Below are 22,198 nucleotides of genomic sequence, written 5' to 3'. Positions count from 1 at the left end.
TCTTCTTAACAACATAAGGGCCGAAATACATCTTAAAGATTACTGACAAGCGCGCGCGAATTGCGACAGCTTACTCAAGGCGGTGTCACGACAAATCCGGTCTAATTTGTAGTGTGCTTACAAATGTTTTTCTCTTTATGCTCTACTCTCTTGGTTGTGTAGGAACTGCAATCTTGAATGCCCGGTTGTGATCTGTGCTCTATGATACATATATAATATGCTGATCACCTACCGCTATTACATCTACTGAGACAGGTTACAGACGGCCAATATACTCTTTTCACAATACCTCATAGAATACCAGACTTTCCTACCATGTTGCCACGACTCTCGTACATCGTGTTGCTGTGCGCTTCCTCTTTCAGAGGCATCATCGCAGCCGCAAAGCCTGTCGATAGCTGCTCGTCAACGACTGCACCTCGTGTCAATTTGGGCTATGCTAAATACGAAGGTGTGGCCCTTTCCAATGGTGTTAACCAGTTCTTGGGTATGCGGTATGTTGATACTTATAACGCTTTCATCGCGAAATGTTGTTGATGTTAGCTCAGATATGCCGCGCCGCCCACGGGGTCACGCCGTTTCCGGTTGCCTGATCGGCCGCTCAATGAAACACACTTAGTCCAGGCTCACAAGGTGAGGTTTGTCACTTGCAATCTAGACCTATCTAATCTTCAAATACTAGCACGGCGCTGTCTGTTATGGCGTTAACCCATCTGTTCCAACCCCCGATTTGGAGTTCTCAGAAGACTGCCTCTTCATCGACGTATACGCTCCGAAAAATGCTACCTCCAACAAAGACGGCGGTCTTCCAGTCATGTTGTGGATCCAAGGCGGTGGATTTGTACAGAACATCAACGCAAACTACAATGGCTCTGGCCTCATCGAAGCAACTCAGGGAAACATGATTGTGGCCACCTTTAACTACCGTGTTGGACCGTACGGGTTCCTTGCCAACCATGAATTGAAAGAAGAAGGAAACCTGAATGTCGGGCTTCACGATCAGATGGCCGCTATCGAATGGATTCATGAACATATCTCCAAATTCGGAGGCGATCCGAGCAAAGTGACACTTTTCGGTACTTCAGTCGGCGGAGGCAGTGTTCTTCTGCAATTACTGGCATATGGAGGCAAGTCCACAAATAGCTCTAAGCAGTGGAGTGCAGGAATCGCCGAGTCCATGTATCTGCCCTCAGTCTACACTGTCGATGAGATGCAGTTCCATTACGAGCACCTGCTTACGGCTACGAATTGTAGCGACTTGGAATGTCTGCGCCAGTTGCCTATTGAGCAGTTTCAAGCCAAGAATGTGGCTATCCCATTCCCTGGTCAACATGAGCCTGCACTTTTCGGATATGGTCCGACCATCGATGGTAGCTTTCTCCCAGATCGACCTTCCACTCTGCTTCAGCAAGGACAGTTTGCTAAAGACAAACCGATGATCCTGGGATCCTCGAATACAGAAGGAACCGTCTTTGCACCTCAAGCCAATACTACCGAGGATGTGAACCTATTCCTAACGGCTCAACTCCCTGGTCTGACGGAAACAGCCCTTAGCAGGCTAAACCAGCTTTATTCAGATATACCAGCGACGTATCCCAATGTCACCATCACGCAGGCTCCATTATACTACAGAGCTGCAGAGATGCTTGGCGATTCCTCATTCCTTTGTCCGGCTTTCCAGTTCGCGGCAGGTCTCCGTAATGCTGGTGTTCCTGTGTACTTGTATCTTGATCGCATCTTGGATCCAGTCGAGGTCCAAACTGGCTACATTGTGCCACATACTTTCGACACGCAGGCTGTCTGGGGACCCTCATTTGCCATAAACTATGCTGCTTTGCCGGGGGCCATTAGCTTCAAACCAGGTCAATCTAATTCTGCGATCGTACCTGTAATGCAGGCTTTTTGGACTAGTTTCGCGCGGTCTTCTGGCAACCCTAATATCTTAAGGGCTAACGGGACGCCGTTTTGGAAGAAATCCACGGATGGTAGCTTTCTTAATATCGAGACGAATAATACTAGGATGGAAAAAATAAGTAACTCATTATCTGAGAAATGTACTTACTGGGCGGACCTTGCGGCGGAAACAAGACAATAGCCATTCCTGGGTATACGATTCCTTTATATAAATGAGTCCTGAATGCTGGTAACTATAGCGATACCTTCAACTAGAGTTACAGGTATATATAGTTTATATAATCAATTTGGATCTATTACCTCTGGCTATTATGCTCTCCTACCTGTTAAATTATAAAGAAGGCTAATAATCTGCATCTAGTAAGGCTCACTATCCTTATAAAGGGCCTTAAAAGTCTGCAGTAAATGAATTACCTACGATCGAGGTCGCGTTTGCCAATAAAAGTATTAAGTTTTTAAATAGCCTCTAGACACCTATATAGACATACACCTTACTATAGAGCTCGTATCATCACTTAAGGCTAAAGACTGCAGTTTAATAAGTGTGTTAGGTGGTGTAAACCTGTTTGGCACAGTTCTGTACATCTTGAAACTGCGGTCTTATCCGTTGCTTAGAGTTTTTAAAAAAGGTAGATTCTTATTATGTAAAAGCTATTTAACGTTACCAGTATTTAAAAGGCTATAACCTCATTCTGGTGACTGTGAGTTATGTAGGCCTTGGTTGGTATCTGGATAGGACCAGCACACTCATACTCAACACGTATCTGGCCGAAGGGAAATTCTGTACTTAACCACCTCTAGATCCTCGTACTCCTCCATCCACCAAGGATCAAGGGTAATGCTCCATTGCCTCACGTGGACCATATCCTGGTTGTGAAGGTCTGCAAGCGACTCATGGAACTGATTGTCCTCCTGTCTCTTTTCTGGAGTTGCTGTCCTTACCCACTTCTCCATATTATGTTCTTTCGCGACTTCATCATCGGCCCATATACCAAGAGGGTCTTCGCTGTATCCTCCCATCTGGATCATTCTCTTATTTTCAATGGAGAATGCGTTGGTGAAAGTGAGCCACTTGTCGCGACGCGCATTTGCCCAGTAGTCAAGAATATCTTCTGGTGCTCGACCGTTGATCACAGCACCAAGAGCGCGGCCGAGAGGTCCCGCGTCTAATAGGCCAGTAGTCAAGCCCAGTCCTCCGATGGGGTTATTGCTCTATAGTCTATTGGTCAGTATATCAGATGACCTCGCGGAATATGGTTACACTGGTCTGTGGAAACAATGACGTACATGAGCTGCGTCTCCCGCCAGCAAAACCCTTCCTTTCTTGAAAGTCGAGGCACATCTCTGATGAGGCTTGTACTTGTTTAGCTCTACGAGCTCGTATTCGACAGGCCAGACTGGGAAAATGTGCTTGTAGTGCTCATCAATCTCGGCCCGAATCTCATCGTTTGTCATTCCTGCCTTGACACCAAAGGCACAACGCCAAAGGCCAGCATCGTCTAGAATGCATACGACGGACCAGTGTACAGGGTCCATGATAAAGTTGGCGGTCGAAAAGCCATGCTTCATGAAATCGAAGCGTACGTTGGTTGCGACGAAGTCTTCTTTGGGCCAAGAGAAGCCGTCAAATGTAATGTCGGAGAGTCTGCGAACGGTTAATCCAGCGCCGTCAGCCCCTACCAGCCAGTTGCACGTGTATGTGATCTCGCGATTTGTATTGGTGTCCAGAGCCACGACTTCGACTGTATCTCGACCAACGTAAGGGTTAATTTGAATGACTTTCTTGCAGAACTTGATCTCAGCATTGTATTTCTTGAGGAGATGATCGACCAAGATTTTGGCCAGCTTGGGTTGCGGGCAATTAAGTCCGGCAGGGAATACATCAGCATCTTGAGTCTTGGTGATAGAAGCGACCTTTTCCTTGTTCTTCCAAAAAGTCATGACATCATTGAGAACAGACTCCTTCCGGACATCGTCGAGAGTGCCAGACTCGAGCAGCTCTGCCTGTGCACAAGGCTGGTAAACAGCTGCGCGGGGAGATTGGTCGACTTGATGGTTTCTCTCTAGAATCAGTACTGGCACATTGAGCTTTGCCAAGTTTACCGCGGTAATTAGGCCAACCGGACCTGCCCCAACGATTATAACTGGATGGTGGTTTGAGTTTGGGGAAGGCATGATCTCATTAATATGTAATAAGCAAAAGTGAAGGTTAAATAATATGGAAACCCAATGGATCAGTCGGAAGATGTGGTAGCAGCTTGTCCTATGATACAAAAGGCGATACTTGTAAAATAATCAAGCAAGTCAAGCCTCTCCTCTTTGTCCCACATACGAGAACCTGTAGTTTTGCAGATCCAGAGTATTTACTATGCAGAATTGGTCTGCTGAGCCGACCCCACACAGCAAACCCGCCGCCAAGACAGGTTGCGAGGGGTACGTAACATTGAGAGCCATGAGAAGAAACCCACATCCAATTAGTGCGCCAGTAATGAAGCTAGGAAAGCTGAGGCGCAGGTAGGAAAGCCACCATTAGAATCAGGCTCGCCAGCTCTTTCCGCAAGACGCGCTGGGTAAGAGCGACCAACATTGCTAAATAAAAGAAGATCCAAAGTACTACTATTCACTTCCCCTTCTCTAGCAAATAGCAGTAAGTGACTGTTACTGATATTTACTCGCGCTTTATCCCAGTCATGGCAGACTTTCTCCCAACACCTGCTATCCACGATATCCGCAAGAGCATCCACGCCATCGGAACCCAAACATTAACCATAGCATATATGTGACTCCGTGATCCAGGAAGTACCGCCGCCACACCCGTGACAGCCAAAGTTGCGCCTGCATGGAAGATATCAAAGGCTATAAAAGCAACCAAAACTGTCTTTATCACCTCCTCCGCGTCACGTATATCTCGCAGCTTGTATCGAGCTACGTACAGGACCATCGGCTCAATAACGCCACTAAAGGCGAGAGCGGAGATGTATGAATACCAGAGGCCGCGGAGCTGCGGGGTGTTCCAGGCTGAATCGGCGTCACATAGCTTGTGCAAAGGAGAGGGCGACCAGAAAGGCCCCATGCTATCAGATGGTGCGAGGGAGTGGAAGTGGTTTGATGGTGATGCTGGAATAAAAAAAAGTGAGATAAGGATCGCACTTGGCTATAGAAGAGTTAATAAGATGCCCGATAAGCCAAGGGTCGGCAAGAACGCGTACTTCGAGAACCATAAACAGAAGCTGATAGTACCGTGGGAAAACCTCAGATATTTGCGTCATGGTGCAATTCCTCTCAGATAGGTCAATTATAGGGGAGAAACAATAAGAAGAAGCCGAGATTTCCCAGTGTCAGATTCTTCCAATGGTAAATTCAGGCCGTGTAGTAATGCAAACCAGACTCTCATTTGTTACCCGAATTTGGCCCTTTTGAGTTCTCAAAGGCTTACGTAATGCAGTCCCGTGCGCTTCGGCCCCTTCTGGCTAGTGTTACTCAATGTAGACCAGACCAGATGGGCCACTTAGGCTGCAGCGCTTTGCGCTGTGTTCCAAGACTGGGCAACAACTTCAATAGCTGCCATTTGCTCATCGAAAGGGCTATTAGTCTAGTACCGAAAGTCCATCTCAGCATGATTCTGTAAAGCAGCTAAGTCCAGCTGGGCAGATGCCTTGATCTGCGCTAGGGAGGTTTCGGCTATAACTTGTGAGAATTGCATAAGTCGCGTTAGATCACTCGTGCATGATGGCCTAGTTCTTGTAGGCGGATGATTTGGGTAATGTACTTCGTCGGGACACGTATGGTAGCCCTTGGTGATTGGTGATGAGATTAAAATTCAATCACTTTGGCGATTCTTTGTGCTGAGAGATACCTGGTACAAGAAGCGGCCAGGCCCGCAATTACCGCCAGGTCTTATCCCAAGATTTCTCGTGCCACACTTGTGGTCGTACAGACAGAAAGGGTAAGGAGCTACTTCATCGGACTTGGAAGCCTGTATTTCTGCAGCGACTTCTTTTCTTGCTATCAATATGCTCAAGCTTCCGCGCGCCAAAGCCAAACACTACAGCCGCATTTCAGGCTCTCGCTGAGGTTCCGATCTATAGGGACATTTACCTTGTCTGGCTCTACAAGCTAGGCATAACGGTTAGGTGCCACTAGCTGACCAAAAGGCCGACTAGGCAGCCCAAGGTAGCCCAAGGTAGCAGGTGACTGCCATTATCTTGGCTTGGCTGGTTGAAGATTGAGTAATGCCAGCCTGATATATGTCGCTGAGGTGTCACAAGCTCTTACTAACAATTAACTGACTCTTCTTCAAGCTTATCTTACCTTAAGATAAGACACTGCACAGTGACTAACTATTCTGGGGTAGTTGCTGGAAAAGCGGGGTGCAGGAAAGTCACGTAGATGATTAGCCCCCAGCCAGATTGGGGAACATGCATTCATACTCGTCGAAAACCCGTTATCTCATTGTGAGCTCCCTACCTGATTAAATACGTGAGCGTCAGTTTCAGACCCAGTCCTTATGGAGCAACGAAGACGCGTCTCCCGAGCGTAAGATCCCGAAACAAGCCAGGGAGGGAAATACCCAATTGTCTAATATCGAACGCGATAGGTGCGATGAATGTCGTCGATTGAAAGAGAAATGTGAAAGCGGCTTCCCGTGCCGCAGGTGCTCACATCTTCAGCGGCAATGTAGATACACAGATCCGGCCCCGAAGCCTCGTGAGTTTCGTGCCTACGTTCCCAGGTGAGTAGCCTCAACGACTGCGATCGTCGAAAGCACGTCTGACGCCTCGAAGAGAAAGCCGCCGGAGACCGGATACGAGCCAACTGATTGAAAGAGCAAAACACATGGAACGGATATTACGGCGAACCATGCCAGGAGTCCCTCTTGACACTGAGAATCTGTCCAACATAGCAGACAGACTCGACGCCGAGCATCAGAGTCTAAATACGGCCTCAGATGGCCCGAGGGACTTGGAAGGGCTGGGGGACAACTTGGAAGCATTGGAGATCGATGATGAGGCTTGTACGATGCAACCAGTTGGAGATACAACAGCGCGTTCGTTGACCTCATACTTAACTTGCACTGACACAAGCACTGAACCATCGCAGATTTCTCAGGAGAATTCTCGTATTGGAACTTCTCCATGCGTATCAAAAACCTAATCGAGAGCCAGATACAAGAGCCAGAGAGCCGCCGAGTATGTTATGCTACAGACAGGAATTGTTTTTCCATTCGTATCTAATGATATATAGGATGGCAATAGTCAAAATGATGACTCGGATGCCTTTCCACGGGCGCATCATCTTCGTCCTGGGCGTAACCACATGTCAGAAGCCATATCATCGTTTCCTCCTGCCAACATATCACACTTCCTAGTGACAGTCTTTTTCAAGCTTGCAGAGAGTTACCTCTTCTTTATTGAAGAAAGCTGGGTTTTTGAGAAATTAGATCTACTCTATAAGAGCCCTCAAGGTCTATCCCACGATGGCAGTGAAGTGACGATCAGCATCCTCCTGACAGTCCTTGCCATCGGAACTCAATACGCTCATCTAGAACACACCGATGGTTCTGATAACACCTCGACGTCAGGCCTGTTGGAGGAAGAGATAGGCGCCATGTTTTACCAACAAGCAATTCGACTGCTCCCAGAAATCATCGAGATCTCGTCCCTCGAAAGTGTACAGGCATGTCTGTTGTTTGGATACTATTCCCTGCCGATTGACGCTTCTGGCCTGGGGTTTATCTACATTAATCTGGCTACTAGATTGGGGATACAGAATGGTATGCATCGGAAATGCAGCAACAACGCCTTTAACGCAAGCGTTATTGAAACTCGAAATCGCGTTTGGTGGACGACCTTCGTGTTGGAAAGGTAAGCTATGGCTTCCCCAGAATGCAAATGGAATTTCCTCCGCTGACTGTAGAGAAGAAAGATATCTATTTTCCACGGCCGGCCTATCTCGGTGTCCCGGTCAAATATCGATGCCAGTCTACCCCTGCAGCAGGACGGTTTACAATCAGATGATTGGCGCAAACGAGCTTCATACACGAGAGTTTCTGTACAGCTGATGCACTTCCTCGAAGACATGTATCACGAGATGTAAGTTGAGACCTAAGATCGACGCAAGACACGATAAGAATAACGCCCATCCAGCAACATCTTGCGCAATTGCCGAAAGCGAGAGATAGTCACAATAGTATCACGGCTTGTGTCCAAGAAGGACGGCTTGATCACCTGGTGGCAATCTCTCCCTCCGAATACAATCGACGTGACCGAGCAGCCAACAATGGCACAGTCACGTTCAGCAATGCACCTGAGGCTCGATTACTGCCTGGTGCGCATGTTTGTCGGGAGACCGTTTCTTCTGAAGAAAGAGACAAAAGACTCTGCGACAAGCCCGTCTGTCCCCGAAAACAGCCCTGGGACCAACGAAAGAAGTGCATCGAAACTCGTGACTAGCCGAGAAGAGCTGATAAGCGACTGCATCAAAGCGGCAACGGAAGCCCTCGACATTTGTCAGCAGCTACGGTCGAGCGGGATGGGCCTCGCTCGAGCCTCGTATTCCGAATACAGTGCGTGTCGAGCATCGTTGCTGGTGCTGATTGCCTACTCAATTCGTAATCTCTCTGACCAATTCCGCAAGTCGTTATGTGAAGGGCTGGATATGATACGGGATATGTCTGCTGTTGGAGAGTCGGCACGCGCAGAGATTTCCTTGATCGAGTCGCTTGAGCGTGCTCTAGCTCGTTTGCATGCAAGAGCACGATCGAACGACGTGGGCAGTAGCGATAATCAAGCGAATTTTGATTCGGCATACGAAGCATTCCGCAGCTGGGGAGCCAACTTGGCAGGCAAGAATGGGCTCGACGCCACTACACCTGCGGTTTCGAATGCCTCAGGTGGTCAAGCGGAGATAGACTCCGTGTCTGGCTGGCCGGTAGACTTCCAGGCCCTGTCCAGCATGGACTTTTTCAGTGCTTATGACCCTATGGCTGATCCTCTACTTCAACTACCTGTCTTTGGTACCGAAAATCTCTCTCCGACTGATGGATGGCTTACCCAGTCCGAGACGGAAATCCTTGGGCAATTCATCACAGGACCTCCTGGAGGAGACTAGGTAGTGGAAGCGAATCATAATAAAACATGGTTCATCGAATTTATTTAAAACAGACAATAACTAAAGCGATGCTTGCACGATCCCCTTTGCCATCTCTGGTAGTGTGTCAGCCATGACCTCCATCTTGGTGTCGAAGATCTCAGCGCAGGGATCCTGTTCATATATGGTGCAGTAAGCACCGCGGAAGCCAACTTTGACCGCAGCTGACACGTCCCACATGTGAGCAGCAGCAAACCACTTGATATCATCCGGTGCGAATCGAGCCAAGGTCGGCCTATACGCAGCCAACGCGGGCTTGGCCACGCCCTGTCCATCGCAGCTGATGAGGTTCTCCAAGGGCATGTCAACGCCAGCGCGTTCAAAGTATCCACCCACACGCTTGGTATCGCCTGTTGTCAGACACCAAACTGTGAAGCCGGCGTCTCTCAATATCTGAAAGCACTCTTTTGCTCCGGGTCGCAACTCGAGATCCGAGTATGCCTGGACACAAGCATCCCTCTCTGCGTCTGTGACCAGTTCTCGTGGTGCTGCAACACCAACCATGAACAGCGTGCGGTAGAACAAGGTGCGCAAGACTTCCTTGTAGGGACGATGGCGCTCAGAGACGGAGAGAAAGGTGAACTCAAGCTCGGCTGCCGTCATCCAAGTGTAGCCGAATGCATTGGCTGTGATGTGCTTTGAGGCCAGCTTCTCGCCAATGACGCGGTCAATACCGTTGTAGAAGGCATCAAATGAGACGCAAGTGCCGACGACGTCGAAGACGACATGTTTCTGATTGGCCATGATGGGGACTCGATGTCAACTTCGGTTGCAGTCCTTGATAGAAGAGTGCGGGGAAGAGGGGAAAAGAAAGTTTGGCGAAACAAGATAAGATGCTGATAGAAAGGGCGCAATTATGAGATTACGCAGTAGACAACAATGAATTATCTCAAGCAGGGTCGACTTGCAGCATCAACAACAACGTGAAATGGTCTCTTTTATCCAATGACGACTGTGACACTGGTACTCTGTACTCCACTGAACCGGCCGGTTATCGCCATTTCATCTTGATCTAGCCTAATGGAGCAATACCGGTCCGGTAAGGCGTGATTGGCTATTCTCTCCTCTCGTTATCGGTTATCATTATCGGGGCTACAGGGGTTCCACACTTGGTTCTCGACTCTTGTGGCCGGATCGGAGATATGCTAGCGGCTTTCCAGATAGTTAGTGGTATCTTGACATGAAAGCTCAACCGATAGGAGCACACGCTGCCGTTATTCCGGTTTGGTTATCCTTTTCCCAAGAATGTTCTATAGAGAGCGCGTGTGTCTCAGTGCATGTTGTGTCTGTTCTATATAGAGCAGATTAATAAACAATAATCGAATTTATTTACATAGACAAAAGAAATTCCATGATCCCCTTCTGGAAACCTAAGCCCGATGAGGCTTAGTTAAGTTAGTGTTCAAGCAGCCAAGCAAGTCAGCCTGCTGACTGGTGTACTCTAGAATCTGCAACACACTCTCGGCATCTCCCACATGTCCCACTTTCCCCACAAAGTGCAGACTCATTTTACCAATTGTACGGAGTATATTCTGCGGTATTATTGGGCGCATCAACGGACTTCTACTATGTCATACCTTACCCCATCGCTATTATCATCAAGACAGCGAAATTTACAGGTCTTATGTCTATTAGACTGATACTTGAAGTCTTGCACAGCGAATGTCAGATTGCAGTACAGGGTAGGTTGGCAGACACGTCTCAATTCAATAGTAAGTAATCAATAACCATGCTACGTCAAAGCAATCACCACTTCCCAAGACACGAAATATCCACGCATGTTATGCTACTATAGCAAAAGTCTCACAAAGATACTCCGACTACCCTGAATGTTCAAGACCACAGAAAGTTCAGTCTTGCTAATCCGCGTCGAGGCTTTGGCTCAACCCGTGGCTCATGTTCGTAACAGTCGATCAGATGACGAAGTTGTACATCTTCCAAGGGAATTATCTTGGTCTTGAACCAAAGCTTATAGCCGAAGTACATGATAAGAGTGAAGGGCAAATTGAAGTAATTTGAAATGAACGTCTCGATCTCCCAATGGCCGTGCAAAAAGGTCGTGTAGCCGCCAGTGAAGAAAAGCAGAACAAACAAGACAAGAGAGGCGTAGGTGGTATAGGGCTGGAAAGGAGCGGCCCAAGGGAGCTCCTTTTGACGATCGATTCCTTGCTTGTTGCAGGCATGGACGAATCGCAAATAGACGATGCAGATGGTGATCCAGTTGACCAGCGTAGAGATGGAGACGAGATCCTGCAGCCAGGTGAAGACTGTGCTAGCCGAGTCGGACAGTGTCATATATCCCAGGGCCATGAAGAGACCATAGAGGGAAACAGCGACATAGGGGATACCGAATCTGTTAATACGCAGGAAAATGGACGGGGCTTGGCCTTGAGCTGCCATTCCGTATAGGATTCTGGAGCCTCCAAGCATGTTGGAGTTACCCGCTGACCAGGCCGAAGTGAGCACGACAGCGTTGACGATGGACGGCACAGCCTTGATACCTGCGTTTTGAGCAGCAATGACAAATGGCGACATGGAAGCGTCTCCCGTCCATGGTACTAGCTTCTTGTCGGTGGACGGGACGACCAAGCCGATCATGAAGATGGTCACGACGTAGAAGAGGCCGATGCGGATAAAGATACGTTTGGCAGCCATGGGGATAGACCGACGAGGGTCCCTCGTCTCAGCCGCAGCCAGTGTGATGTTCTCTATGCCCGAGTAGGCGTAAAGCGCATTGTTAAGTGTCTTCCAGAAGCCCAGGAACCGGCCAAGCGACCCAGCAATGCCTAGGTACTGAACCATGGGCCCGTATGGGCTTTTCCAGTACTCGAAGCCGATGGCCTCGCCTTTTGGACCGCCGCCGCAGGTGATGACTAGAGCCATGATGTTGACGCCAACAATGAGCATGATCTTGATTATGGAGAAGCCGAACTCGAGCTCGCCGTAGACGCGCACAGCCAGCAGCGAACTGACAATCATGGGAATGCCGAGCACGGTGATCCAGATGGCGCTGTTGATGGTAACCCAGTATTCGATGATAACGGCCGCCGCTACGATCTCGGCGGGGATAGAGACCATGTATGAGTAGACCTGATTCCATCCGTTGGCAAACGCAAGAGCAGGGTCGCAGAAGAGCTCGGCGTAACGGATAACACCACCACTGAGGGGCGCCAGAGCACCCATCTCGCCAACGCCGCAGACGACACTCGAAACAGCCAAGCCAATGATCAGGTATGCCAGGAAGGCACCGAGTGGACCAGCATAGGCAATGGCTCGACCAGAGCTTAGGAACAAGCCAGTGCCAATTGTGCCCGCCAGTGCAATCATCTGGATATGTCGTTGGTGCAGACCTTGCCTGAGCTCGTGAGACTCAACGACCGTTCCAGCCATATTTTCGACGTCGCTGTCCCGCCGTGTATCTGTGACAGGATCACCGAGTTTCTTTTCCGAAGGCATAATGTCGACTTTGAGAAGTTGGGACGAAGTGTCGTGAGTTGACATCTGGCTTTTGCCAACACAGGAAAGGAGGCGGAATTGGAGACTGCTGCAGAAGCAACCAGAGCAGAGAAAAGATATTGAGTCAACTCAAGATAGTTTCTCTGAGAAGCGAGATGAATCGAGGATCTCAAGTATTTGTTTCCCTGTATTACGAAACGTTTTTATGTCTGCCACGATTGGCCACGGCTTATCAGTAAGGTAGGCCTAGTGCCATAGGCAGGTCTGGGGAAGTTCTGGCTGGGGCGATAGGGTGCAGATCAGACCGGGGTCGACCGGCTATGGAGATATCAAGAGCACGATGAGACCAGATTGGCTGTCTTTGACTCTGAAAGTGTAGGGCCCTGCAATCCTCCATGCTATGGTACTCCCACCGTGGTGAGCGATATAGCGTTAGCGGCATTGTCCACCGGACCCGGAGCGATTTGTCCAGATTGGGTAACGCCGGCCCGGTGGGTCCCGACTCCGGTCTATCTAACTGTATACAACCTGTCCCCAATCAAGCTGACAAATTCCAGCGAAATCGATAGTCGTGAGCACAATCCTCTAAATAAAGTTCAGCTAAACTAGAACAGTGTACGCCTCTTGATAGCCTCTATACAAAACATACCTGAGATACCTCAACCTGATCCTGTAAGCAAACTTTCATCACATCCTAGCGCAGTCATGGCCATCTCAAACGGAAACACATCTCGCACCGCCGGCACGCCCAAGTGCATGCCCACACCGGACCCAGCACCATGCTTCTGGCAACAAGAATTGCCACAAGATTTGACTGAGCTGCGCGATCACCGCTCTTCAGAGCAGCTCCTCGACTACAGCGACATCGTCATCATCGGCGCTGGATTCGCAGGCCTCAGCACAGCGCACCACCTCGTCCGCGATGCCGGCACCACGTCTATCTGTATCCTCGAGGCCAGGGGAATCTGCTCCGGTGCAACTGGTCGCAATGGGGGTCACTGCAGGCCAGACCTCTACGGCCATATTCCTACCTACATAGATCGAGCTGGCGAGCGCGCTGGTGCTGAGATTGCCGAATTTGAGATTGCTAACCTGCGCGCCATCAAGAAGATCATTGATGAAGAGAAGATTGATTGCGACTTCACTCTTACCCGATCCATTGATGTCTGGTGTAACGAAGACTCGGCCAAGAAGGCAGAGGCCGTCTACCAATCAATGGTGTCTCACAACTTTGAGTACATGGATGATGTTGTGTTTTATACAGGCGATAAAGTCGAAGGCGTAAGTGGCCCAAACACCAGCCCAGATTGCTTTGCGTGCGGCACAAAGATGTATTTGGAGTTATGTACTGACTGAGTTATCGTGGAATAGATCTGCGGTGTCAAAGGCGCTGTTGCATGCGCAAGCTTCACGGCCGGGACCATGTGGCCCTTCAAATTCTTGATGCATCTCACAAAAAAACTCCTTGCCGCAGGCGTCAACATCCAGGCACATACACCTGTCACTTCCGTGACGCCAGATCCCTCGGGTGACGGATCGTTCATCGTCGAGACACCGCGTGGGAAGATACGAGCAGGAAAGGTGATACACGCCAACAACGCCTATGTTTCAGCGCTTCTCCCGGAATACAGCAAGAACATCATCCCCTGTAAGGGCATTTGCTGTCGTATCACCGTCCCAGAGGGAACTACAGCGCCGTTATTGAACAACTCGTACATCAACCGCACCAAAGATAACGCACTATCATATTTTATCCCTAGACACGACGGAAGTATCATTGTAGGTGGTGCTTCATCTGTTTTCCGGCCATTTAAGGAACAGTGGTATGACAATGTCGACGACAGTGTCCTTATTGACTCTGCAAAGGACTACTACAAGGACTACATGCAGCAAACCTATCGTGGCTGGGAAGAGACTGGTGCCAAAGTGAGCAATATCTGGACTGGCGTGATGGGTTACTCATATGACTCAAATCCACACATTGGTAAAGTTCCCAGCAAGGATGGGCAATTCATCGTAGCTGGGTTTAATGGACACGGCATGCCTGTCATCTGGCTGGCAGCTAAAGAGTTGGCTCGGATGGTATCCCAAGGGACTCAGTTTGAGGAGACAACACTGCCTCGCTTGTTCCAGACAAGCCAGTTTCGAATTGACCGGGCACAGAGCGGTAAGGAGGAAGATGGTGATATTATAGGCACTGGTAACTTTAGTACTACAAAGCCATAGTATGACAATATTGATCAGATGACAAGTAGGCTCTTATCAGCATCTTTAGTGGGCGTATTTATACTTAGAGATATTTTCTTCAGGTATAGTATCTGACGTAACGTCGTGTTGCTTTTGCCGAGCCAGGAGTCAGTAGAGTGGTCCCGCTCTGTCAAGTTCTTATCTTCAGACCAGTCCGGTACCGTCTTCTTGGGATGTCCCTCCCATCTACTGTTTTTCAAGTTCGGGCTGCCATACAACATAGCAGGATAATCTCAAGTGGCACCAAAAGAACAAGGAACTCAGGGAGAACTAAACTAGCTATGCATAGACTCCCACCACATGAAAAGATCTGGAGCTAGGTCTAAGTCCAAAAGAGCATTCCAGTCACTTACTCCCTCAACCGCTATATCATGAAACGAGTAAGGATAGGCGACTTGCCCGTTGTCGTCCTCTGCCTGATTTTCAGCACCAATACTGACTTCTCCATTTCTTGCTCTTGGTGCCGTAGTGGGACTTCTCGACGGGGCAGGAACAGCTATCTGTACCATAATGCCCAGAAACTTGGCATATCGGATTGCCATATGCGAGTCATCTGGGGAGCCATTGTGGACTGCATTGATAACGCGGTGTAGAAGATAGATGTTTGGATGTGCTCGATTTATATCCTTGGCTTTTGTAAGAGTTGCCTATTATGTTATACTCGTTAGTCCTGTACAGAAATACCTTTCTGCTAGAATCTACAATATACCTTGAGTAGATGAAGGCTTGCAGCAACAATGAATAGCCAACATCTAACCGGGAGATACTTGATGAGTCCTGAAGGTTTTAGAAAATCCACGACTATTGATAGAAGTGCGTGGCTGGCCTGTCTTGCTTGATCCTCGAACTCAGATAAGGCTTGAAGTGTTTCTTGTGGCAGGGAGGCGGAGCCAGTTTGGACGGCTTGAGCTGCCGGAGCGAAGCAAAACAGGTTTATGTAGTAAAACTCAATGAGAAGACAGGCACTCAATAAAGAATTGACATCTGGGAATGGTGAGCTGGGATATATCTCATCGTTCCTTGAACCTACCATCTTGATCATAGTACTGTCGTCTCCAGCGACGCAGGGCTCTTCGTAAACGTTCCAAATGAGGGACGAGATCCAAGTCAGAAAAGGACCCATCTCTGGATTTCAATGAGAGCAGGAAATCTCTCCCCTTTCGAGTCTCTATGGAGAGTTCAAAATAGCCTTCCCAGAGGTGACTGTTGGGTAAAGACTCAGTGAATGTCGTTGCGAATCGATCTTTGACTATTTGTCTCGACCTGTCGGGCAACAAGGGCTCTAGGCCAAGTCGAGTTGCGAGACCTTCATCAGCGAGGTATATGAAAACACAGAGAAGACTATTCCACTCTTGTCTGATAGAGTCCGGATTGGAGGAGGTAAGTCTGGATCTAGAGGATTCGTTTTGGAAACAGCAGCCTTCGTGTGCTAAAGCAATAGCGTTTGAAAGAAGACTCCTATTTGAGAGTCATGAGCACAACCGATTGAGATGGGTAAGCCAACTGGACAATTCATATGCTTACCATGACATCTTGTTGCTTCGGTATGCCGGTGATACTATGTTTAGCCTCTCCATCAGTGATACCATCCCATACCGTCGCTGTCCAGTGAGTGAGTCTGTGTTGTTGGTCGAAGGCTTGAAGCCATGACTATCGACTTGTTCATGAGATTCGTCCTCTCCCTCTGTGAAGTCAGATGGATTATTTATGGCCTTAACATGCCAGTCAATCAGAAGCAGCATCGACGCTATCGCGCCGAGAGAACGCGTCGTCGTAGACCCCCACATGACGGACTGAAGGGATCGCTGCAGGATCCTCCACGCTTGCCAGTGTATACGCTCTGACCTAATCTCGCCATGGTCTCCAGGCAGTGGAAAATATCTCGAGGAGAGCGTGACGAGACAGACCACTAAAAGAGGCTCCTCAGTAACAAGCTGACCATAAGTGGCCCGGTTGCGGTAGTAAGACGGTACAACTGGCTTTAGAGGCCATAACTGATTAAAGAAGAAGCCTAGGTAGTCCATAACTTCTTGTTGCGATACTATTCCCTTTTTAATAAGGGAGAAGCCTTTCCACGCTCTGTCCAGACTGAGGGCTACATCTGAGGCAACAGTCGGAGAGGTAATTGATGGGACTTGGCTTTCGCGGCTCGGCGTGGCAGAAGGGTTGTTGTAGGCATGGGTACCGCTCGCAGCAAATGTGAGAAGATCAAGGGCATCTGATGCATTATTTATATGCGTAGAAATAATCCGTGCTCTTGCGTCGAGGGCGGTTGGAGACCTTGGTTCATGGGAACAGTCGGCCATGGGTATGTCATCCATGTATTCCTTCTCATTGAGAGGATGAACCGGAGCATTTCGAGACGCAAGTGGTGTCAAAGCTAGGATGTCGACATCAATACCCGTATGATTGCGACGCGACACTGACTCGGTGTCTTCTTCGCCTGGAAGCGACAGCCTTCTTTTGGTGCGTCGCGACGCTCTGAACTCGCAAGGCTGATTGTCGGCTGAGCATCGCTTACACGGCTGCTTCTGATCTGATGCTGGCTCGCAGCGAGTTTTGCGCTTACGGCATCGTTCGCAAGATAAGTACGCGCGGCGTCGTTTAGATTCAGGGGGTGAATTTGCTTGGTTGATGGGGACGAAGCCAAGCTGCAGACCCTGCCAGCTGCCGCTGTCATTGTGGTCCGCCATTTTTGGGTTATCCGAGCACTGTTACTGCATATTACCGTACTATAACAAATGCCTGACGGACTGCCGCTTGGAAGACTTGGGTGAATACTTCGGAGTTCGGCTAGTGGTAGGGAGGGAAACATCCTCACAGTTCGGATACAATTCTTGGCTCCGGCCCTTCTGAATATCCGGGGGAAGCTTGCCCCGAGTAGGGTCGATCAACTCCAACCCCGCACTGCACTTGTGATGCTCTGGACTAGCCTGATTAGGTACGCAGTTGACAACGGACTAGGCGCTCTGTTTTACATTTGCCTTCATTTCTCCCTCATGATAAGCATGCAATTCTGCCCAGCACGAGAAAAACAAATTGAGTGAATTTGTCAGTTAAGTCTTTGACAAAGGGTTCTTGCTAGCAGCGTATATACAGTCTTTATGCATCTATATCCAGTCTTTGCCAACCGACATACATTTTCCCATTTTCTTAGCACAAGAGAGAGACCTCGAGATTCCTACAATACTTTTGTTTTCACGGGTCAAACACCTTACCCGGATTTAATAACCAACTAAACGACAGACTTAGTAGGTTTCCACGATTCATCGCGTGGCTGTCTTTATTGTGTACTTACTGGGGATCCAATGTGTCTTTGATAGCTTTCATGATACCTATCGTGGCTGGGCCGAGCTCTTTCTGTAAGCAATGCTTAAGTCTGTTAGCTGGAATAAGACGAATCGAGACAAGAACATAGTCACCTTTTTCCCCAGTCCAATCCCATGCTCGCCTGATACTGTACCCTCCATTTCCAGTGCTCTCACCATCATCCCATCCACGCAATCCGACACAGCTTGGCGTTCCGTCTTATCATCTGGGTTGTACATGACGACCTGGTGAAAGTTGCCGTCGCCGACATGTCCCAGAACACTATTGAAAAGTCCTAGTTGGCTGGCCTTTTGCTTTGATATCTCTATAGTTACCGTGTTAGCTCATGCCCATTTGTAAGGATCATGCCGCTCACCAATTAATTCGGCCATTCGAGACAGAGGGACAGCAACATCTGTGGACCAAATCTGGGTGCCCTCGGGTCGGACAGCGAGGTTTGCCCACAAAGCTTGTTTTCTGGCAGACCAAAGGGACTGCATCTCATCCTCTGTTTTGGCAAATTCGAAGGAACGGCAACTGTTGGACTTGGCGATTTCTTTGGCCGATTTGATGCTGTCTTGAACTGCATTCTGGGAGCCTGAAAATCTGCGTTTTGATTAGTATCAGGATGTATTCAGGGACAAATAGTAGCTGCTTGCTACTTACTTCAGAAAAAGCGTAGGATGTTCGTCCCATAGCCTTCCGCCTGCTCCACCGCTCTGGTTAATGACTTTCATCTGAACATCATCCATCATTTCCAGGGCAGCGAGGGGTATTCCCCGTCGCATCATCTTAAATGCAGCATCCGCCGCCTCCTTGACAGTTGAGAAAGTGGCTGTTGCAACAGAAAAGTTCTCGGGAATTATGGCTAGCTTCAAAGTTGCTTCAGTGATTATACCCAGTGTTCCCTCAGATCCGGTAAAAAGACCTGTAATATTATATCCAGCTGATGTTTTCCGAGGTCGGTGACGTGTTTTAATCACAGATCCATCTGAGAGCACTACTGTGAGGTTAATAACATAGTCCTTCATGGTTCCATATCTCATGGCATTGGTACCACTGCAGTTCGTAGCTATCATGCCACCGATCAATGCAGTAGGGCTGGGGTCAAGTGGCAAGAAGAGACCAGTATTCTTGATTTCTTCATTCATATTGGTCCAATTGACACCAGCCTGGACCACGATATCCATGTCCTCGGGGTGAAAAGCCACGATTCTATCCATGCCAGATAGGTCAAGACATACTCCAGAATGGGGGGAGCTGAAATTGCCTTCAACGCTGGATCCAGCTCCGTATGGAATTATCGGCACTTTGTACTTGGTGCAGATACGGGCAATACTCGAGACCTCTTCTGTCGTCTGTGGTCGGACAACTGCCACTGGTCGTACGTCAGTATTTGACGTGGACCACTCTGAATAGCCATGTTCATCAAGGTCATCCGAGTCCACGCTCACGATGCTTTCGCCAAGTAATTGGCGTATCTCATCCACAGCCTAAACTGTCAGCAACCCGTGTTTAGTAGCATTTACAGTCTCCAAATTAGCGTACCTTCAACATAGTTGCTCTATCCGCATACACCATTTTCACCGAAATAAGTGAGCTGTCGCTTTCTTTCCATCTGGAAGGTGTGCCATTTGCTGGCTTCCTGAGTAAGTCGATGCCTTTCGACGGTGCGAGAGCCATGCCGCTCACAGCGACTCCTAATCCCAATAGAAAGTACCCTAGAGGATAATGTCTCTGCCGACTGGATTGCGCGTTGGAAGAAACATGTCTTGCGGATAAAAGAGCTTGACGGCGAGGGGTACATCGCCTTGACAGAGCTGACAATGACGGTCGGGACAAGCTCGAATAAATGGTCGATATGATGACCATGTTTTTATTGTTTGGTGTAAATGTAGTTAGCACGGTGTTTTGTCGATCTTTGGGAACTTAATAGCTGTAAAAAGATTTCCATAAGATAAGTAGAAGGGTTGGTTTATCTCGTGCGTCTGAGGGTAATATCCAAGTGAAACGACTTCTACCCCATTTGCTGAAAATCGGAATTGGTTGAATCAGGGAAACAGACGCCGAGGCAAATGGCGGGCTCGGATATTCCCAGAACAGACTAGCCTGTTCAATATCCGACCGGCTCGGATATCTGTGGAGTCTCGGGATTGTACCCCGCTGTGGTATTCAACTGTCGGATTGGTGTGATTCGACCTGGGGTAATGCGCGGCAAGTGTATAATCAGTTGAAATAATGGGATCTGGGGTATCGATCTGGGGTTGGTGCGGTCAAGGCAACTGCCATTAATTATATAAACCCACGACATCAATCCACTCTGCCCAGCTAACCTCCGACAAACATCGTGGCAAGGCCTTTCTTTCGTCGCCTTTGCTGCTTTCATACCTGTTTGAACTTCCGACACAATCCACTACCTTATGTCACCGACGATCACAACCATGACACGTCAAGAGAATGAAGCTAGCTCCAAGGCCAGCATTGATAGCAAATCTTCTGCCATGAATCTTGAGACTGTCCCAAGTTCAGTGATTGGAGCCAGTGTTGAGCTTGATGAAGAGACGAACAGAAAGTTGCTTCGGAAGATCGATCGAAAACTGATGCCCGTGGTAAGACATATCTACCTGGCTGTATGATCTAAAATTGACTTTGGAAGCTTTGCTTTACCTACGCCCTACAGTATTACGACAAGGCCATCCTCAGCCAGGCCGCCATCTTCGGCCTGCGAGAGGACCTAAAACTCACCACTGGCATCAGGTACTCCTGGGTCTCTCTTATCTTCTACTTTGGCTATATCGCTGGTACTTATCCCGCCTCATTTCTCGCCCAACGATACCCCATTCGAATCGTCTGTACGGCCATCTGCATTATATGGTCTCTTGTGATACTTTGCACACCGGCCTGTACTTCCTATACCGGACTTCTTATCAATCGCTTTATGCTTGGTCTTGTCGAGGCAGGTGTATCACCTATCTTCATGCTCGTCGTAGGCCTCTGGTATACCCACTCGGAGCAGGTCTCGCGATCTAGTTGGTGGTATTCCTGCAGCGGAGGATCTCTGCTTATCTCACCCTTGATCAACTACGGACTTGGCCACATCAAAGGAGGCGTTCTCAACTCCTGGCAGTGGATGTACATCATCGCCGGACTTGCGACTCTGGCCTGGGGTATTGCACTTTGGTGGCTGTTCCCCGATAGCCCTCAGCATGCCAAAGGGTTTACAGAAGCCGAGCGCCACCTTCTCCTAGAGCGAGTTCGAGAAAATAATGCCGGTACTGAGGATAAGCATTTCAAGTCCTACCAGTTCAAGGAGGCCTTATTCGACTATCGGCTTTGGGGTATCATGATTCTGTCTATTGTGTCCTGCACAGGCTCCGGTGCTGTCACAACCTTTGGAACCATTGTATTCAAGGATATGGGATTTGACGTTTTTACTTCGCTGTTGCTCAACCTGCCCATTGGAGCCCTCGCTTTCATCTGCATTCTCGGTTCAGGGTATATTGGTAGGAAGGTTCCGAACTCAAGGTTGTATATCATCGCCGGAGCATGTCTTCCTGTCATTCTTGGTTGTTCCCTGATATGGCAACTTCCAGACTCTAAGAAAGCAGGACGCATCATCGGCTTCTATCTTGTCAACTTCTTTTCTTCTGCCTGGGTCCAGTGCATTGGCTTGGGGACTTCCAATGTCGCCGGGCATACTAAGAAAGCTGTGTATGCTGCTTCGACGTTCATTGGTTACTGCCTTGGAAACATTATTGGTCCTCTCATGTTTGATGCGTAAGTGAACGACAGTTGTGAATACAAATAACAGAACTTTTGCTGACAATCATAGGAAATTCGCCCCTCGTTATGACGAATCATTCACTGGGATCATGATTTGCTTTACGGTCTGTGTCTTTGCTGCCCTTGCACTCCGATGGTTACTTGATCGGGAGAACAAGCATCGCGATACAACTTATGGCTCTCCCAACCACAGTCACGGCTTGGAAGATCTGACAGATCGGGAAAACAAGTCATTCAGATATAGGCTATAGCCAATATCAAGGAGTAATAGCTTATAGGAAAGAAAATCAACACATAGTACTGTAGCTGGTGATATTAGATATCCATAACCTGATTGTTA

General features: G+C 48.6%; 10 protein-coding genes across 10 annotated transcripts; 4 read left to right on the top strand and 6 right to left on the bottom strand.

The window, feature by feature from the left end:
• Positions 1-315: 315 nt before the first annotated feature.
• FMAN_10875 (uncharacterized protein) lies at positions 316-2,095 on the top strand (the record flags this gene model as incomplete). The annotated part of the gene is made up of 3 exons (XM_041823611.1): positions 316-494; positions 549-633; positions 683-2,095. 3 exons carry the CDS (start codon positions 316-318, stop codon positions 2,093-2,095), a joined length of 1,677 nt encoding a protein of 558 aa, XP_041689174.1.
• Positions 2,096-2,667: 572 nt separating this feature from the next.
• FMAN_10876 (uncharacterized protein) lies at positions 2,668-4,089 on the bottom strand (the record flags this gene model as incomplete). The annotated part of the gene is made up of 2 exons (XM_041823610.1): positions 2,668-3,126; positions 3,178-4,089. The coding sequence occupies 2 exons, from the start codon at positions 4,087-4,089 to the stop codon at positions 2,668-2,670; spliced, it is 1,371 nt and encodes a 456-aa protein (XP_041689173.1).
• Positions 4,090-4,582: 493 nt separating this feature from the next.
• On the bottom strand, positions 4,583-5,183 carry FMAN_10877 (uncharacterized protein; the record flags this gene model as incomplete). Its single annotated transcript, XM_041823609.1, has 2 exons — positions 4,583-5,068; positions 5,124-5,183. The coding sequence occupies 2 exons, from the start codon at positions 5,181-5,183 to the stop codon at positions 4,583-4,585; spliced, it is 546 nt and encodes a 181-aa protein (XP_041689172.1).
• Positions 5,184-6,774: 1,591 nt separating this feature from the next.
• Positions 6,775-9,024, top strand: FMAN_10878 (uncharacterized protein; the record flags this gene model as incomplete). Its single annotated transcript, XM_041823608.1, has 5 exons — positions 6,775-6,961; positions 7,015-7,103; positions 7,159-7,778; positions 7,836-8,006; positions 8,061-9,024. The coding sequence occupies 5 exons, from the start codon at positions 6,775-6,777 to the stop codon at positions 9,022-9,024; spliced, it is 2,031 nt and encodes a 676-aa protein (XP_041689171.1).
• A 60-nt stretch (positions 9,025-9,084) lies between these two features.
• FMAN_10879 (putative 2-haloalkanoic acid dehalogenase) lies at positions 9,085-9,807 on the bottom strand (the record flags this gene model as incomplete). The annotated part of the gene is made up of 1 exon (XM_041823607.1): positions 9,085-9,807. The coding sequence occupies one exon, from the start codon at positions 9,805-9,807 to the stop codon at positions 9,085-9,087; it is 723 nt and encodes a 240-aa protein (XP_041689170.1).
• Positions 9,808-10,896: 1,089 nt separating this feature from the next.
• Positions 10,897-12,564, bottom strand: FMAN_10880 (uncharacterized protein; the record flags this gene model as incomplete). The annotated part of the gene is made up of 1 exon (XM_041823606.1): positions 10,897-12,564. The coding sequence occupies one exon, from the start codon at positions 12,562-12,564 to the stop codon at positions 10,897-10,899; it is 1,668 nt and encodes a 555-aa protein (XP_041689169.1).
• Positions 12,565-13,224: 660 nt separating this feature from the next.
• FMAN_10881 (uncharacterized protein) lies at positions 13,225-14,745 on the top strand (the record flags this gene model as incomplete). The annotated part of the gene is made up of 2 exons (XM_041823605.1): positions 13,225-13,800; positions 13,891-14,745. 2 exons carry the CDS (start codon positions 13,225-13,227, stop codon positions 14,743-14,745), a joined length of 1,431 nt encoding a protein of 476 aa, XP_041689168.1.
• A 296-nt stretch (positions 14,746-15,041) lies between these two features.
• FMAN_10882 (uncharacterized protein) lies at positions 15,042-17,459 on the bottom strand (the record flags this gene model as incomplete). Its single annotated transcript, XM_041823604.1, has 4 exons — positions 15,042-15,413; positions 15,476-15,750; positions 15,797-16,224; positions 16,291-17,459. 4 exons carry the CDS (start codon positions 17,457-17,459, stop codon positions 15,042-15,044), a joined length of 2,244 nt encoding a protein of 747 aa, XP_041689167.1.
• A 601-nt stretch (positions 17,460-18,060) lies between these two features.
• FMAN_10883 (putative D-lactate dehydrogenase (cytochrome)) lies at positions 18,061-19,947 on the bottom strand (the record flags this gene model as incomplete). The annotated part of the gene is made up of 5 exons (XM_041823603.1): positions 18,061-18,138; positions 18,189-18,400; positions 18,452-18,681; positions 18,742-19,568; positions 19,624-19,947. The coding sequence occupies 5 exons, from the start codon at positions 19,945-19,947 to the stop codon at positions 18,061-18,063; spliced, it is 1,671 nt and encodes a 556-aa protein (XP_041689166.1).
• Positions 19,948-20,495: 548 nt separating this feature from the next.
• FMAN_10884 (uncharacterized protein) lies at positions 20,496-22,109 on the top strand (the record flags this gene model as incomplete). Its single annotated transcript, XM_041823602.1, has 3 exons — positions 20,496-20,684; positions 20,732-21,852; positions 21,908-22,109. 3 exons carry the CDS (start codon positions 20,496-20,498, stop codon positions 22,107-22,109), a joined length of 1,512 nt encoding a protein of 503 aa, XP_041689165.1.
• Between the last annotated feature and the right edge of the window lie 89 nt (positions 22,110-22,198).

The sequence above is a fragment of the Fusarium mangiferae genome (assembly GCF_900044065.1).
Source record: "Fusarium mangiferae strain MRC7560 genome assembly, contig: FMAN_scaffold016, whole genome shotgun sequence".
Lineage (NCBI taxonomy): Eukaryota > Fungi > Ascomycota > Sordariomycetes > Hypocreales > Nectriaceae > Fusarium > Fusarium mangiferae.
The sequence above is the reverse complement of the archived record's forward strand: the minus strand, read 5'-3'. Positions and strand labels throughout refer to the sequence as shown.